Here is a 15,289-nt window from a genome sequence, read left to right as displayed (position 1 = left end):
TAAAGCTATTACAATGTAAGCAGATAAAATTGTATGAAATCTTCTAGCTCATGAAATCCTATGATGAAATTGTGTTCCCCCATTACAAATTATCAGAAGAATCTTTCCATCATGTGTTACTTGATAAAACAAACACCCTAAACAAACTGATAATGAAGTCAATAGCAATCAGGAGAAAAAGTTTAGCATAGGAAACACAATCTTGAGAAACAACAAATAACCATGAGTGCAGAAGGTTTCAAGTTTCAAATTTCAAATTGGTCGTATACCATAACACCATTTGCAAGGATCAGAGGCGATTATTCCAAAACCATGTGACTGGTAGAAACACAAAGAAAATTTTACAACTTTATCAATCTCACAGTATGAGAGAAGCAGGGTGGGGAAGGTCCATCTCGATCCCTATTCAGCAAATTTATTCAGGCGGTGGATTGTGCTTCTTGCAACCCTGTTACCAGGATCGATTTTCAGAACCATCCTCAAGTCCTCAGCACCAAGCTTGTATTTTTCCATGCTCTCGTATAAAAGTGCGCGTTGCACGAGCATCGAGATGTTTTCAGAATCTTTCTCCAAAACCTGATGAGGAGCAACATTTAGATATCTTAAGATTTTTCAAGAAACAATATAGCATCAAGTAGGCACCTTTGAGCAATCAGCCACTGCCTTCTTATACTCGCCGACTTCTTTGTAGCATGAAGCTCTGCAAGACAACACCTCCGCCGTGGAATTGTGATCCCCAGTTTTCTCCAAAAGCACCACGGCCCATGAAAGCCACTTGATCGCATCGGCAAACTGCCCCTGTTTGTAATTGTCCTGTCCTTTGGCCTTTGCTGCAGGAGCAGTCACACCTGAGGGTGGCGGCGGCAGACCTTCAAGCTCCGTTGTCGGTCCGCCATTGTCATGACTCCCGAATTCAGAAGCCATGTCCCAATCAGTCATCTCAGAGAATTGCTGACTTACCGGTGCCTCAGAAGCAGGAGCACCTGCAGCAGACGAAGAAAAGAAGGAATCCAATGGATCCATGCTTTCTTTAGGGGGATTCGGTGGTGGTGGTTGCAGGGGAGATGAAAAACTACCACTGCTATTGGCATTCTGAAATGCACCAAAAGAGAAGTCAGGGGCACTTGCTCCAGCACCTGCACCAACATTGCCTCTGTTCATACCAGAAGAGTTCACCGATTGGGTTGCTGATTTCACAGAGGAGTTTGATCCAAAGCCACCCAATGAAGCAAAAGGATCTGGTTTAGGCATTCCCCCCATTGATTTCATTGGCTGCCCACCAGTACTCATTGGAGCACCAATCTTTGGACCAGGCTGGTTAAAAGAGGAGAGATTTCCAACCTTATCGGCAGATCCCCAGCTGTTGGGCCTTATCGGGGTACTACTTGCGGCATATGTGGCGGTAGCAGTCGATCCCACGGCATTCTTCGGCGGCGCTGAATTCAAAGGAACATTTCCAGATCCGCCACGACCCTGGCCGAGGGCGGATCCAACGAGATCGCTAAAAAGATTAGAGTCCGACTTAGGGATCCCGATCCCAGCAGCAGGCGTCGCGGACGCCCAACTCTTGCCAAAGATATCGCCGACCATGGAAGCGGGGCCGTTGATATTGCCAGATCTGGCCGATGAGGGCGCCGCGGCAGGCGTCCACGAGGGCCGAGAGGGCTGGTACGACCAAGAAGGCGCCGTCGCGGAGGACGCCGAACCGTAGGAACCGGTGGGCTTCTGGTCTTTAATGGGGCGGGAGGCGGAGCCGCGGGCGAATCCAGCGACGCCGAAGTCGAACTGGTAGGAGTCGAAGGAGGCGCCGGCGGCCGATGAGCGGGCGCCGCGATTGGAGCTGCTTCCAGATGAGTTCATGGTGGCTACGAACGGAGATCTCGGCGACGCCGGCGAGGATCAGATCGGAAGTCTCTCAACGGAGATGGAAATGGGAAAAGAAGAATTAAGAGAAGGGAAAGTTCGAGATCCGAGGCGACTTTTAAGGGGCTCAATGACTCCGGCCCGGTCTAGTTTGATTTGCCTCGGTCCGGTTTTTTGATTCGAGACCTCGCCTCTTCCATCGTCACCTCCGCTTTCTCGTCCGACTACAGTCACGACGCGCTCCAAATTTTTTTTTTAGGATTAATTTAAATAATTAGATAATCAAAATGACGTACTATCCGATTCTTTTCTAATTCATTCTCTATTATTTTTATTATTGTCTTATATATTTTTATTTAAATTTTAAATTAATAACTATTATAATATTAAAAAATTAAAATAAATTATTTAAAGTCTTCAAAAAAAATTTAAATGATTTTTTTAGTTTAAATTGGATTATTATTAATTTCACTCAATAATCTATAGATCTTTTAATAAATTTCAGTTTAATATATTATATGTCATATGGTTCGTTAAAAATTATGATTTTTCAAAATTTAAAATTTAATATTTATGTTATAATAATTACAAAATTTAAAATTTAATATTCATATATTCAATGATAATAATTACTAAATTATAATTATTATAACATAATATTATAAATTATAATTAAATTTTAAATCATCATAATTTTTTATTTTATGAGATGTACATTATATTAAATTCATAATTTGATTTCAAACTCAAAACATATTATTTAAATAGCTTCGATTAATTTTAATTTTAAAATAATTATATTATTTTAGAAAGAGTAAGACGTTAACAGAAAAAAAAATACTCTTTTGACTGTGGTCCTAATAATTTTTATTTGTAATAAAAAAATTTATTTTAGAATATTTCAAGATATTCTATACAATTTATGATGATTTTAAAATTTCAAAAGAAATTTATTTAGTCAATCAATGATTGGACACTAACAAATATTGTAGCCTTAAATGGCAATGATCTAGGAAGGAGATTTTTGAAATCACAGACTTCGTAATTAATTATACTGTAAATATAAATATTGCTAAAATAGGTATTAATTCATAGAAAGTAATAAAAGATTTGAGAAATCTCAAAATTCGGCCGAAAATTATTAATTTGTTCGCGTGGTAAAAATAGTATTTTTAGGAATGAGACGATGTGAAAGATACGATTTTGACGAGCCTCGTAAAGAAACTGAGCTGGTCCTGCTGTTCTTATCGCCATCACAAATTTAACAATTATAAAATCCGGAGAAGAAGGAGAAGGAAGGAAGAGAGAAATAGGATTTGAAGCGGAGATCGGGAGAGAGTTGAATCCTCCTCGTTCGACTAGATCTTGCCCGGATCGAGGTATATTCTGACTGCAATCTAATGCTGGATTCGGGCGGAGCCGCTGCGGCGCCGGCGGAGTTCCCCGCCGGCCTCCGGGTGCTCCTCGTCGACGACGATCCCACCTGCCTCATGATCCTCGACCGGATGCTCCGCAAGTGCCTCTACCACGGTAATTTCTTCCGACCTCGCGTGGGAAAGATTGCTTTTTTTGGTTTAGGTTTGGGGGCGAGGCTGATTCGCTAGGGCATCGGCGTTGTTCTTGGGCAGTGACGACTTGCTCCCGGGCGGAGGCGGCGCTTAATATCCTTCGCGCCAACAAGGGGTGCTTCGATTTGGTGCTCTCCGATGTTTACATGCCCGACATGGACGGATTCAAGTTGCTGGAGCACATCGGGTTGGAGATGGATCTCCCCGTCATCAGTAAGCAATTTCTTCTAATGTTCGATTTCAGTTCCGAGGCGTCCGTCACCAATTTCTTCTCCCTTTTTCATCTCTTTTGATCTTTCAATTTCTTCTCCCTTGATTCATCCTTAACTTCCTCTTTTTGTCTGCTTGTTCTTCAAGTCATCAGTGAGTTAATTCCAGTTCAAAAACTACTTTTTTCCCCCTGTGTTCAGTAAAAGAACAGTTCTCCCTTCTGTTCTTAAGTTCCAATCTGTTGCTGCGCAGTGATGTCTTCGGATGACCATAAAGACGTCGTCATGAAAGGTGTCACCCATGGCGCCTGCGACTACATCATCAAGCCGGTGAGGATGGAGTCGTTGAAGAACATATGGCAGCATGTGGTGAGGAAGAAGAGAAGTGGATTGAAGGACTTGGAAAACTCCGGGAGCCTCGAGGATAATGACAGGCAGAGAGGGGGTGTGGATGAAGGAGACAATGCTTCCTCTGCTTGCGCAGGGAGTTGGAAGAGTGCCAAGAGGAAGAAGGAAGAAGTGAAGGATGACGACGACGACGATGAGGAGGCCTCGGAAGAGCATGAAGACCCTTCTCATTCGAAGAAACCCAGGGTTGTGTGGTCTGTTGATCTCCACCAAAAGTTTGTGAATGCTGTCAATCAATTGGGCGTCGACAGTAAGTTCCTCCATTCATTCTCTGAAATTTGTTTGGAGTTATATTGAAAGTTTCAAAACTTGTTGATGTTGATTCTCTGTGCAGAGGCTGTTCCAAAGAAAATCCTTGAGCTGATGAATGTGGCTGGACTTACTAGGGAGAATGTTGCAAGTCACTTGCAGGTATCTCTGCACATCATTTTAAACTCTCTTATTGTTACCATTACCATGAATAGCAACTCTTCTTATATTAAATGATCTACTTACTCATTGAAATCTAAAAGTTATCTTAATTTTCAAGGTTGTGAGTGGAAGTTGATACCTGACCACCATTGTTTCTTGAATACAAGAAAGCTAACCTGTCACATATTCTTGATTTATCTACATAACTAGAACCAATGAATATATTACTTAAATTAAAACAAAAATTGGTCATCAGAATTATATGTTTGAATTTGGTATTCTTAAAATGCAAACTCATGCTACATCTGTTGTTAACTCCATCAAGACTTTGCTTAATTAGGCATCATCTTAAAGCTGTAGTATACTCTATTCCATGGCATCAAATGATTCAGAGTTCTTGTTCCATATCAAACAAATATAGGTTGACAATTCATAGTGAATTAAAGGGGACCTGTAAGACAAGAATAGATTCTGAAGTTATACAAATGAGTTCAGCTTTTCTTATACAAATGAGTTTTCCAGAGATGAACTAATCTGAAGATTCAATGCTATTACTGCACTTTCTAGTTTATCTATGCTGCTTCTCTAAACCGTGTCCTTCTTGTACACGAATAGAAGTATCGCCTGTATTTGAGGAGAGTAAGCATGCCGCAACATCAGGGAAGGCTGGATTCACATTTTGCAAGCGGCCACGATGCATCGTATGATCCAGTGAGTTTGATTGACGGTTTTGATGTTCAAGGTCTTGCTGCTGTTTCTCAGATTCCACCACAAGGACGAGCAGCAATACATCATCCAGGACCAAGAAGTAACATGAATGTGATCATCAGTGCATCGGCTGTTGATCAATTAGGTCTCATTGCTTCTGGTGTACAACTTGCGAATGCGCAGCAAATGAACAATAAACGGATTAGCAATCCCCAAACACCCTCCAACAACATTCAATTAAGTCAATTTGGGCAGACACCAGCAGCAGTTCAACCATATGGAAGCATGAATCTACAGTTTGGCGAAGGAATGCCAAACTTTCTTACATCTTCACAACCGTCGAGCTTCTCATTACCCGGAGGCACGATAAGTGGACAAATGAATGCGTCTTTAACCATGCATCAGGCTCAGCATTTGCAACAATTTTCTCTCCCTCAGCAAAGGAGCAATATCTTGAACAATAATGCAAGTCATAGTTCTAGACTTTCACCTGCCTTGACACAGCAAACCTCTTCAAATGAGAGTTCAAAACAGATTTTCGGGCATCTCAGTGTTAGTACGAGCATCGCGCCCTTGCCTGCCAACTACATGAAGTCGCCATTTGGTACATCTCGTCAGGACCTTTATGTCGATGGACAGAGCAGCTTCGTGAATGGATTATCTGGAAGTTCCTATCCTTCTGCAAGTGGCATTGGAGTTTCACAACAGACGACAAGTTTCCAATCGTTCAGCAGCAATCATGACCAGAAAGGAAAAATCGACAATGTGACAGCTTTCGACACCATCAGTGAAGATCAAAACAGGAGCCGCGAGTGGAAGCTGCAAAGAGTTAATCTTCCATACCAAACAGGCCATATCTTTGGCCTCGAGCAAAGCAATCTACTGTCTCATTCTTCACTACTGAGTCATCACAATTCAGCTGCTACTGCGACTAATAGGGATAACAACACTGGTGCCACAATTAAAGACAAAACAACATCTCTAACAAATGATATTGATGTAGAGAAAAGAACAAGTGTTGCTCAGCACAAAAACGTAAATATCGATGACCACGCGGTCAGATTAAATTATGGAGTCAGTCCAGACATGAGCTATCAAGATGTGTTTCTTGATGATATACAAAATGAACTCATGAGTGTTGTTGGAAAACAGGTTAGTTTCATACACATCCCACTCCACACTTTTATTTCTATGATGATCATCTTGCACAACTATTTAGCAAAAAGGTCAAAGAAATTTCTATGGAACAATGCGTGCCATTCAGATTTATCACAAGAATTTTTCTTTTCATGCAGGATCCATGCTGATCATGAAAGGAGTTACTTTTATGAGACACAAATCCTCTTTTTTCTAGAGCAATGTATGTGTTGATCTATTCCCTTCACCCATACTGAATTTAAACTATTTTAAAATCTGTGAATACAGAAAAGCAATACAAGTTTTGGTTTTCTCAAGAGTAAAAAAAAAATGTAAAGAACAATTGACACTGCTAAGAAGATCATCATATCAACACTATTATCATCCTTTGATTGAAAATTCTATAAATTTAACTACAGAACTTACTTGTGGCCTTGTGTTTTGGTTTGCAGCTGCGATAAGGAACTGGAAATGTTGGTTCTTAAGCTTATCATCTCAGTGCAGTTGGAGTTCCAGTGTCACCAACGAATACAAAACTCTCCAAGCTGATTCAAATTGTTATGAACTTACACAAAGGCAATAAAGTGTGGTAATCTATCCACAGAGTGGTCTCCTTTGTACAGATATGAACTTAATTTGCATAGTTTTCATTTTTTTAGCTCATTCTAACAGGATACGTTCTCATTTATGGTGTAAGGTGAGAATTGCATTAGTTTGGTCCTTTGTACAGATTTTGTTTCATGATCGATCGATCGAGAATATAGTTGTGATTGTGTTTCTATAACATTAGTTTCTATAATTGCAAATTTATCACACACAAGAAGATATAAACTACAGATCAGTAAGAAAAGCAGTAGCATAATATCAACTGGAAGAAAGAAGAAGAGAGATTTACAGTCTGCTCTTCTTGACTGGTCCCATGGCTTTGGCCTTCGTCCTCAGTTCGTGCTTCTTGATCTTCCCGGTGGCTGTCTTGGGCAGCAGCCCGAAGACGACAGACTTGGGGACCCAATAGGCCGGCATTTTTCGCCGGCAGAAGTTGATGATGTCCGCCGCCACTGCCGCCTGCTCGTTCGATGAGTCGACGGCGCTGTCTTTCAGGGTTACGAACGCACACGGCGACTCCCCCCACTGTTCGTCCGGTCGAGCCACCACTGAAACCTCGAGGATCGCAGGGTGCATGTACAAGAAGCTCTCGACCTCCAAGCTGCTAATGTTCTCGCCGCCGGAGATGATGATGTCCTTCGCGCGGTCCTTGACTTCTACGTATCCGTCCGGATGCTTCACGCCTATGTCGCCGGAATGGTACCAGCCACCGGCGAAGGCCTCGGCATTGGCCTTCGGGTTCTTCAGGTACCCCTTCATGACGACGTTCCCTCGCATGACGATTTCGCCGAGAGTGCTGCCGTCCGCCGGCACCGGCGCCATGGTTTTCAAGTTCACCACGTCGAGGCCTTCCAAGCCGACGTAGCGGACGCCCTGGCGGGAGTGGACGCGCGCCCGTTCGTCCAGCGGAAGTCGATCCCACTCGGGCTTCCACGCACAGACGACCGACGGGCCAAAGGTCTCCGACAAGCCATACGTGTGAGTGACTCGGAAGCCGAGTTTGGTCATATCCGCCAGGACGGACGGCGGCGGAGCAGCTCCGGCGGTGTTGACGTTAACCGTACGAGGGAGAGGCAAAATGGCGTCACTTGGAGGCGCATTGACGATCGAGTTTAGCACCACCGGAGCAGCACAGAAGTGGGTGACCCCTTCATTCGCGATCGCAGAGTACACAGCCTTGGCTGTCACCTACAAACAAACAAGCAAGCAAACAAACAAGGCTGAAGCATCGAATTGTGCCGTGAAGAAGAAGATCGATTGCAGATGTGTACGCACCTGACGCAGGCATATGCTCGTCCCACAAAGAGCGGCCAAGGTCCAAGCATAGCACCAGCCATTGCAGTGAAACATGGGCAGAGTCCACAGGTAGATCGCTCCTTCAGTCATGTTCCAAATCAAAGCACAGCTGAGAGCCATCAGATAAGCGCCGCGGTGGTGCAGGACGACTCCCTTCGGACTGGACGTCGTCCCGGAAGTGTAGCCCAGTGCGATGCTGTGCCACTCGTCCTTGGGAGGCTTCCAGGCGAAATCAGGGTCGCCGGACTCCAGGAATCTCTCGTACTCGATCGCGCCTTTTCCGACAGCGTAGTTGAGAGAGCCAGGGTCGCAGGTTTCATCGCCCACGACGATGAGGAAAGGCGGCTCGAAAGCTGCTGCTGCTGCTTTCTTTTCCTCAGCTAAAATCTTGAGAGCTTCCTCGGCTAGTTTGAAGAATTCTTGGTCCACTATGACGACAGTTGCAGAAGAATGGCCTAGCAAAAAGGCGATAGTGGCAGCGTTTAGCCGGATGTTCACAGTGTTGAGGACTGCTCCGGCCATCGGAATGCCAAAATGAGCTTCATAGATCGCCGGAATGTTGGGTGCAATTACAGCTACCTGAGAGTGCAGTAACAACCATTCATTATCATAGTTTTTGGCAGATTGAGCAATCTCAAAATCATCTATGTCTCCCAGAAAAATCCATGCAAGATTGAGCATGTTTTTGGTAGATTGAGCATATCATAGTTTTTGGTAGATTGAGCAATCTCAAAATCCATGCAAGATCGACCACTTCAGAAAAATAAGTTGGAAAAGGACCAGTTCCTATTGTTTATAATTATCATAAACAAGATCATAAAGTAACATTCATTGTATGACACTACTCATATATTGTGAACCAAGGCCATAATTCAATGAGCAAGACAAGAGAAGCAGAAAGAACAGGATCAAAAGGGTGGTTTTGAACACAATCTCAACTACAATATCATGTTCAATTTTGTTTTAACATAATTAATTTGAGAAATTTTAGTTTCCAAGTGCTATAACAGCTCAGAGCAAGGTCAACTCACCTTTTATTTGAGTTCTACCTGAGCTTGAGGTTGCAAAACCCAAGCTTTACCCTCCAAAAAATATGACATTCCAACCTTAAGGATTAAGACATATGTAACAGTTTAAATAAAGGAGAAATACCCCTCACCTTCCATCAGACAAACCTAAGTCCTTAACCATAAAAGAGGATTTTATCAACTGATGCGGATGCCGTAAAGTTTACAAGGCATTTTGACTATGCAAAAGGAATTAAGTAAAAGGATGTTCTGCATAAATGAGTAAAGTTCTAAAGCAGTATGAGAATACTGAAATGCCTGACATTCAATATTGAAGTTTCTTCATTAGAATAGGCATGGTGAACTTTCAAGATATAAGAACTGAAGCAATCATCAAAATATTTGTTTGTTTGTTTGACTTTCAACCTTCAATTTGCAAAACCTGATATCTCATTATCTGACAAAAAGAACATGCCTGGATTGATGTTCTGCATAAATGAGTAAAGTTCTAAAGCACTATGAGAATACTGACATGCCTGACATTCAATATTGAAGTTTCTTCCTCGGCTACGATTAGAATAGGCATGGTGAACTTTCAAGATACAAGAACTGAAGCAATCATCAAAACATATGTTTGTTTGTTTGTTTGTTTTACTTTCAACCTTCAATTTGCAAAACCTGATATCTCATTATCTGACAAAAAGAACATGCCTGGATTGATTCAACAAAACCCAACCCCTGGATCCAAAAAGACAACAAGAGAAAAAAAAAACAGCAAAACAGGGAAAAGCCCCAGCATCTTACTAAACTTCATTCAGAACCAGTTCAAAACATAACTCCAAAACATGAATACAAAAGGTCAGATTTTAAAAATATCAAAGGGATTAGGACTTTTTCATCTATGACCTATCAAAGCTACCTCAGCCAAGAACAAAAAACAAAAACAATACCCTTATCCTTGTTGGAATATGCAACTAAGACCACCAGAGCAGAGCAACTCCAATGATTCTAATTTAATATCATAAATTTATAGACAGAAATTTGTCAAATGGGTAATTCAAAACTTATGACCTGTTGAACGACAAAGATTAAGCAAGTGTAATAATATGACTATGTATACGCCAGAATATAAGTATACAATGAAGCAATGTTCCCCGTATCTAATCTTGAAAGGATTCTCGGAAAGATAATAAGCAGGGAACAAAAAATAGAGGAGTTTAAAGATTTCAAAAACTAAAGCATAGAAAAATTGGGAGAATGAATAATTAATCAAGATAAAATACATGAATCATTCACTACCCAACACGAAGACTAAAGTAGTTAGCTCCAAAGCTTACAAAAATTTATTTTTTTGAATTAGGTTTTGTCCGGATAAAATCCAATCCGCAAGTAGTCGGATGAGTAATTGGAGGAGTGGACGGCGGCAAAGAATCGATAAAGAAGGATCGTAAAAATATGAATGAAATTAAAATTAGAAATCAACGGTTAACCTAAATCTCGATGAAACAAGTGACCAATAGGAAAAACTAGACCATAAAAAATCAGGAGAACGGATAATTCATCGAGATAAAATATACGAAACGCTCGGTACCAAACACGAAGAAATAGATGATCTTTAAAGTAGCAAGATCCAAAGCTAAATTTTTTTAAAAAAAATTAAGAACAGATTTTATCCGGCCATCGAATCCCCAAGCAGTCAAGAGGAGTAAAAGGGAAGACGGTAAATAATGAAGAGAGTAACCAATAAATCCGCTCTAATCCCGAATCTCAAGGCGCCCTAAACAAAGCGATCGAGGAATCGCAGAGAGGGAGAGGAGGGAAGGAGTCACCGTCTTGCCGGGACCGATCGAGCGGGCGTGCAGGGCGGAGGCGAGGCGGCGGCACCGCTGGTAAGTCTCGGCCCAGGTGAAGCGGCGGCGGCCATGGACGACGGAGAGGCGGTTCGGGTGGACGAGAGCGGCGCGGTCGAGGAACCAGAGCGGCGTGAGGGCCGTATGGTTGGCCTCGTTCCTGGGAAGGTCGTCGATGTCCGCCTCCGCCATTTCCCCCGCTCTCCTGCTCTCTCTCTCTCTCTCTCTCTCTCTCTCTCCGTACGGCGAAGGTCGTTTGGCGGCGTAGTTCATCAGTCGAGGAGCTCGGCGCAGTATTTATACTCGGATCCGCGGATACGGAGGAGGGACACGTGCCGGTGGCGTCACCGGCGGAATCAAGCTCTCATTGGGCTATCTTGTCTGAAGCAGAACAGGAAACAGAATTTCTTCCACCAATAATTTAAGCTTGTTCTCTACCCCACTCACTGCCGCTTTGACTCACGATGGATCCGATCTGACTCGACCCAACCCGACACGAACCAAGTCACATTGAGCTCGACTAACTCATCGAAGTGTCAACTTAAGCTCGATACTTCAATAAATTTTGGAAAATTATAAAATAAATAGTTATTTAAAGTATATTAATTGTTGATTATTTAAATAAATATTATATATATAATTCCTCATATTTATAATTAATCTTAATTTTAATAGTCCAAGCACACTCAAAAGTCAAAGTCAACTCATGCTTATAAATACGTCCCTTTCTAAATTCCCACCGATCAAGGTATTCTTATCGTAATTGAAATATGTTCATTATTTTATTTTAAGAACAAATGTTTCAATATCTAAATCTCAATTATCATTTCATTGATTGATTTGATTGGTTAATTATTTAATAAACTTCTTTAAAATAAAACTTTAATTTTTTTTTCCAAGTTTCAGAATGGATAGGTACATGAACACTAGTGAATGATTCAAGATTAGAAAATGTACGGTGGATTCCACCTTTTATAGAGAAGATTGAAGAATATAACTCCCGAGATCTAGTTGAGTTGGTTACGACGCAGCAGACTTACAGAACAGGACAAAGATTCGAATCCTGACAAAGTCAGGCACTACCCTTCTGCGTCATAACCAACTACAGTTTCTTGATTTACCTCTTCACATATGGTCGTGGGGCTGACCATGACCATATGTGGCCACTAAGGTGGTGTAGAAAAAGAAAAGATTGAAAAATGTATATTTATATTAAAATAATCTTTTATAAATAAATAAACAATGCAAAAATATTAATTAACTATTAATGAATAGTTGCAACTATTATAAATAACAACATAGATCTATAACTCGTCCATGAGACAATGGTGCCGCCGTAGTAAGACATTTAGTTTTTCACCCAAGCATTTGCGGTTCGATCCTCAACTACGGCGTATAGGCCATTTAGGTTGTCACACAAGCACTCCAACTATGACATATTTATAAGAATTTTTCTTTAAATGGATAGCGTTCAGAAATAGTCAATGGGGCTAACTGAGATTTATCAAAAAAAAAATCAAAAAAAAAAACTAGAGATCTATAACTTAGCGACCGTTATAACAACAGTTAACGATGTAACAGAGATCTATATCGGACGACATCTATGTAACGAAGCGTTACGATGGAGTATTAGGGATCGAGCTCAACGGGCGACTTCAGGTCCCTCTTTCGAATCGATCCATGGATGATGGTGGCGCGCGAGGCGGGTAGAAGGCGTAGCGAAGAAGAATAGTGAAAGTGTGATCGCGTTCTCCTTAAGAATTCGTTGCATTTGTTCCTCTGATTGGCCGAAGAGCTGCGCGGAATCGAGGTTTAAAGAGGTGGGAATCGGGGAGGACGCCGACCCATTCTGCTGGAGCTCGTGGCTCCCATAACGATCTGCGGTATGGTGACGGAAAAAGAAAGTTTTGATTTTTAGATCGATTTTGAATTTGGTTGTGATTTTTGTTGATTTTTTTTTTCAGTTTTCTACGTGTTTGAGGTCGTTTGTCTTTCAAATTTGCAAACCATCGATATTGATTGTTTCTTATATTGAAAACGTTGTTTCTTGATGACGCCGTATTCATTATTATGCCATGGAGAATCCCTAGTATCCGGGATCTCTCTAGTCGTTAAGAGATCTACTTATTCCATTCTTTCTTATATGTTTGTTTCGTGTTTTTTTTTTTTAGATTTGAGATTTGGTTGCATAGGTAGTCTTTCTTTTGCATGAGTCAAGGATGCAACTTGAAATGTGGTATATTTTAAACTAGTTTGGCTGAGTAATTGTGATGATCAAGCTCGATGTATTAAGGTAATCTTACAAGTCTAAATGCAGGGAATAACGTGGTTGTCTAAATTGTGCATGCGACCATTAGCAAACAACTGGTGCTGACATAGGAGCATTCATTTCAAGATAGATTGCTGGAAAGTATTTCTCTGGTAGTATCACTATAAGAAGAAAATTATCGGTAGCTATATATTCCAATTCACCTTTCAAGTGAAAAAGGTTTTGATTAAATATTGAAGTTAGTTGTCACAATATTCCAGTGGCAAAAACAAGAGTTTTAATGCATATTGCAAAAAGGAAAGATAGCAGTATATGGAAGCATGGAATTCTGACAAAAAAGATGGGTTTGTTTCAAGAAGAATCCATGACCATGGCCTTGAGAGAATGCCATATACAGTGCAAAGAAACAGTAGGTCCTGCATTGACCTTTTGGTACAAAGAGTAACTGCATCATCATGATGCCAACATTTGCAAGTTGTGAGAGAGATGGGTGTAGATAGATAAAATAATTGAGACCAGTAATTTATTGATGTTGGTTTTGTTGTACTAGAGGGTTTCGGTAAGCATGGAATTCTTTTCTTTAGAATATTTTGATGCTGATTTTTTTTAAGGAAAGCCTTCAGTAGTCTCAATGCTAGGCTTATATTCTGTTTTAAAAGGAACCAGAGACTTTATTTATTTATTTGTTTTTAAAAAAACTTGAATTCTTTAGATAAAGGAACTATTTTCAGAAGCATTACTGCTCTATTGTTCTTCATTTTCCTGTATGATAAAGGAAGCAAACAAAATTCATTGGAGTGGATATTTTTATAATCATCATTCATTAGATTTAGCTGTTGATGGTTGTAATATCCCTTAGCCTACATATTAGCTATTTAGCTTACCAGGCCAAGCATCTCCTGAGTTACAGATGTGCTCTAATTGATGTGCTATCTATGTTGCCATATACTTAGATCTGAAGTATTTGGAAATGAATTTTGATACTTTGTCAAGGATATTCAACTTTTGTTGTTGCAGGAGACGTTCATGGGCAGTATGCTGATCTTCTTCGGCTTTTTAAATATTCAACTTGTTCCTTAGGGACTATGTTGATCATGGTAAACAAAGCATAGAAACCATATGCTTGCTTCTTGCCTACAAGATTAGGTACCCGGATACCTTTTTCCATCAATCGGATATATGGACAAGACAAAGTGTCAGAGTTTCTTGAGATGCATGATCTGGATCTCATCTGTCGTACCCACCAGGTTAGTGGTGGGATCTTGAAACTTCATTGGTGTTATTAGATTCACATATTTACTGAGCAAAGTCAAATACTACGAACTTTTGTTTTGCAGCCCTTTCCATCTTTACTATCTTGTCAGCGTTTGTAAATGAAACAGTATGCTTAAGTAGATCCATTATGTTATACAACTCACTCGGCTAATATCGTTTGGCAGGTGGTGGAAGATGGCTAATGAATTTTTTGCAAAGTAACAACTGCTGGCAATATTCTCTGCCCCAAATTATTGTCAGGAATTTGATAATGCTGGTGCTATGTTGAGCGTAGATGAAACTCTCACATGTTTGTTTCAGATTCTTAAACCAGCTGACAAGAAAAGGATTAAAGAATAATTTCTTAAAACCAGGAACACCTCCAAGAAAGGTAATAAAATAGTAGTTTTATTAGCAATTTACTGGTCATATAGATGAACTTACTCTATGTTAGTGTGTTTTAGCCATCTTGCAATACATGAAAATTCATGTATCTATAACATGTTTGTCTTTAATTTCGTCTCCGTAAAGCATTTTTTTTTTCAGATTGTGACTGCATATCAATAAGCTATCAGATAGGAACAACTTTTGAACTTTGGCATGATGCTAAACTTCAAGAAACAAACAAAATCTTAACATGTGGCTCTACCTGATTAGTTCTTCATAGTCATTAAAACTCAAATATGTGCTTGCTGGAATCCAT

General features: G+C 40.7%; 3 protein-coding genes across 3 annotated transcripts; 1 reads left to right on the top strand and 2 right to left on the bottom strand.

Moving 5' to 3' along the window:
• Positions 1-144: 144 nt before the first annotated feature.
• LOC141844680 (uncharacterized) lies at positions 145-1,933 on the bottom strand. Its single transcript, XM_074732680.1, has 2 exons — positions 643-1,933; positions 145-576 (listed from the first exon to the last, which is right to left on the bottom strand). The coding sequence occupies exons 1-2, from the start codon at positions 1,858-1,860 to the stop codon at positions 403-405; spliced, it is 1,392 nt and encodes a 463-aa protein (XP_074588781.1). The 5' UTR covers positions 1,861-1,933; the 3' UTR covers positions 145-402.
• Positions 1,934-3,180: 1,247 nt separating this feature from the next.
• Positions 3,181-7,090, top strand: LOC141844757 (uncharacterized). The gene is made up of 7 exons (XM_074732750.1): positions 3,181-3,393; positions 3,492-3,644; positions 3,894-4,298; positions 4,383-4,459; positions 5,075-6,319; positions 6,463-6,527; positions 6,757-7,090. Exons 1-6 carry the CDS (start codon positions 3,264-3,266, stop codon positions 6,472-6,474), a joined length of 2,022 nt encoding a protein of 673 aa, XP_074588851.1. The 5' UTR covers positions 3,181-3,263; the 3' UTR covers positions 6,475-6,527; positions 6,757-7,090.
• Positions 7,075-11,314, bottom strand: LOC141844758 (acetate--CoA ligase CCL3-like). The gene is made up of 3 exons (XM_074732751.1): positions 11,043-11,314; positions 8,186-8,785; positions 7,075-8,098 (listed from the first exon to the last, which is right to left on the bottom strand). The coding sequence occupies exons 1-3, from the start codon at positions 11,253-11,255 to the stop codon at positions 7,196-7,198; spliced, it is 1,716 nt and encodes a 571-aa protein (XP_074588852.1). The 5' UTR covers positions 11,256-11,314; the 3' UTR covers positions 7,075-7,195.
• Between the last annotated feature and the right edge of the window lie 3,975 nt (positions 11,315-15,289).

The sequence above is a fragment of the Curcuma longa genome, chromosome 14, assembly GCF_044706935.1.
Source record: "Curcuma longa cultivar G26 ecotype Majalengka, Jawa Barat chromosome 14, ITB_CL_G26_1.1, whole genome shotgun sequence".
Classification (NCBI taxonomy): Eukaryota; Viridiplantae; Streptophyta; class Magnoliopsida; order Zingiberales; family Zingiberaceae; genus Curcuma; species Curcuma longa.
The sequence above is the reverse complement of the archived record's forward strand: the minus strand, read 5'-3'. Positions and strand labels throughout refer to the sequence as shown.

Coding starts and splice junctions, on each gene's coding strand:
- LOC141844757 (XM_074732750.1), top strand. CDS start 3,264: ATGCTGGATTCGGGCGGAGCCGCTGCGGCGCCGGCGGAGTTCCCCGCC. Junction 3,394..3,491: donor CCGCAAGTGCCTCTACCACG/GTAATTTCTTCC, acceptor GTTCTTGGGCAG/TGACGACTTGCTCCCGGGCG. Junction 4,460..5,074: donor ATGTTGCAAGTCACTTGCAG/GTATCTCTGCAC, acceptor GTACACGAATAG/AAGTATCGCCTGTATTTGAG.
- LOC141844680 (XM_074732680.1), bottom strand. CDS start 1,860: ATGAACTCATCTGGAAGCAGCTCCAATCGCGGCGCCCGCTCATCGGCC. Junction 577..642: donor CAGTGGCTGATTGCTCAAAG/GTGCCTACTTGA, acceptor GCTCCTCATCAG/GTTTTGGAGAAAGATTCTGA.
- LOC141844758 (XM_074732751.1), bottom strand. CDS start 11,255: ATGGCGGAGGCGGACATCGACGACCTTCCCAGGAACGAGGCCAACCAT. Junction 8,786..11,042: donor CGATCGGTCCCGGCAAGACG/GTGACTCCTTCC, acceptor CTGCACTCTCAG/GTAGCTGTAATTGCACCCAA. Junction 8,099..8,185: donor CGAGCATATGCCTGCGTCAG/GTGCGTACACAT, acceptor GTTTGTTTGTAG/GTGACAGCCAAGGCTGTGTA.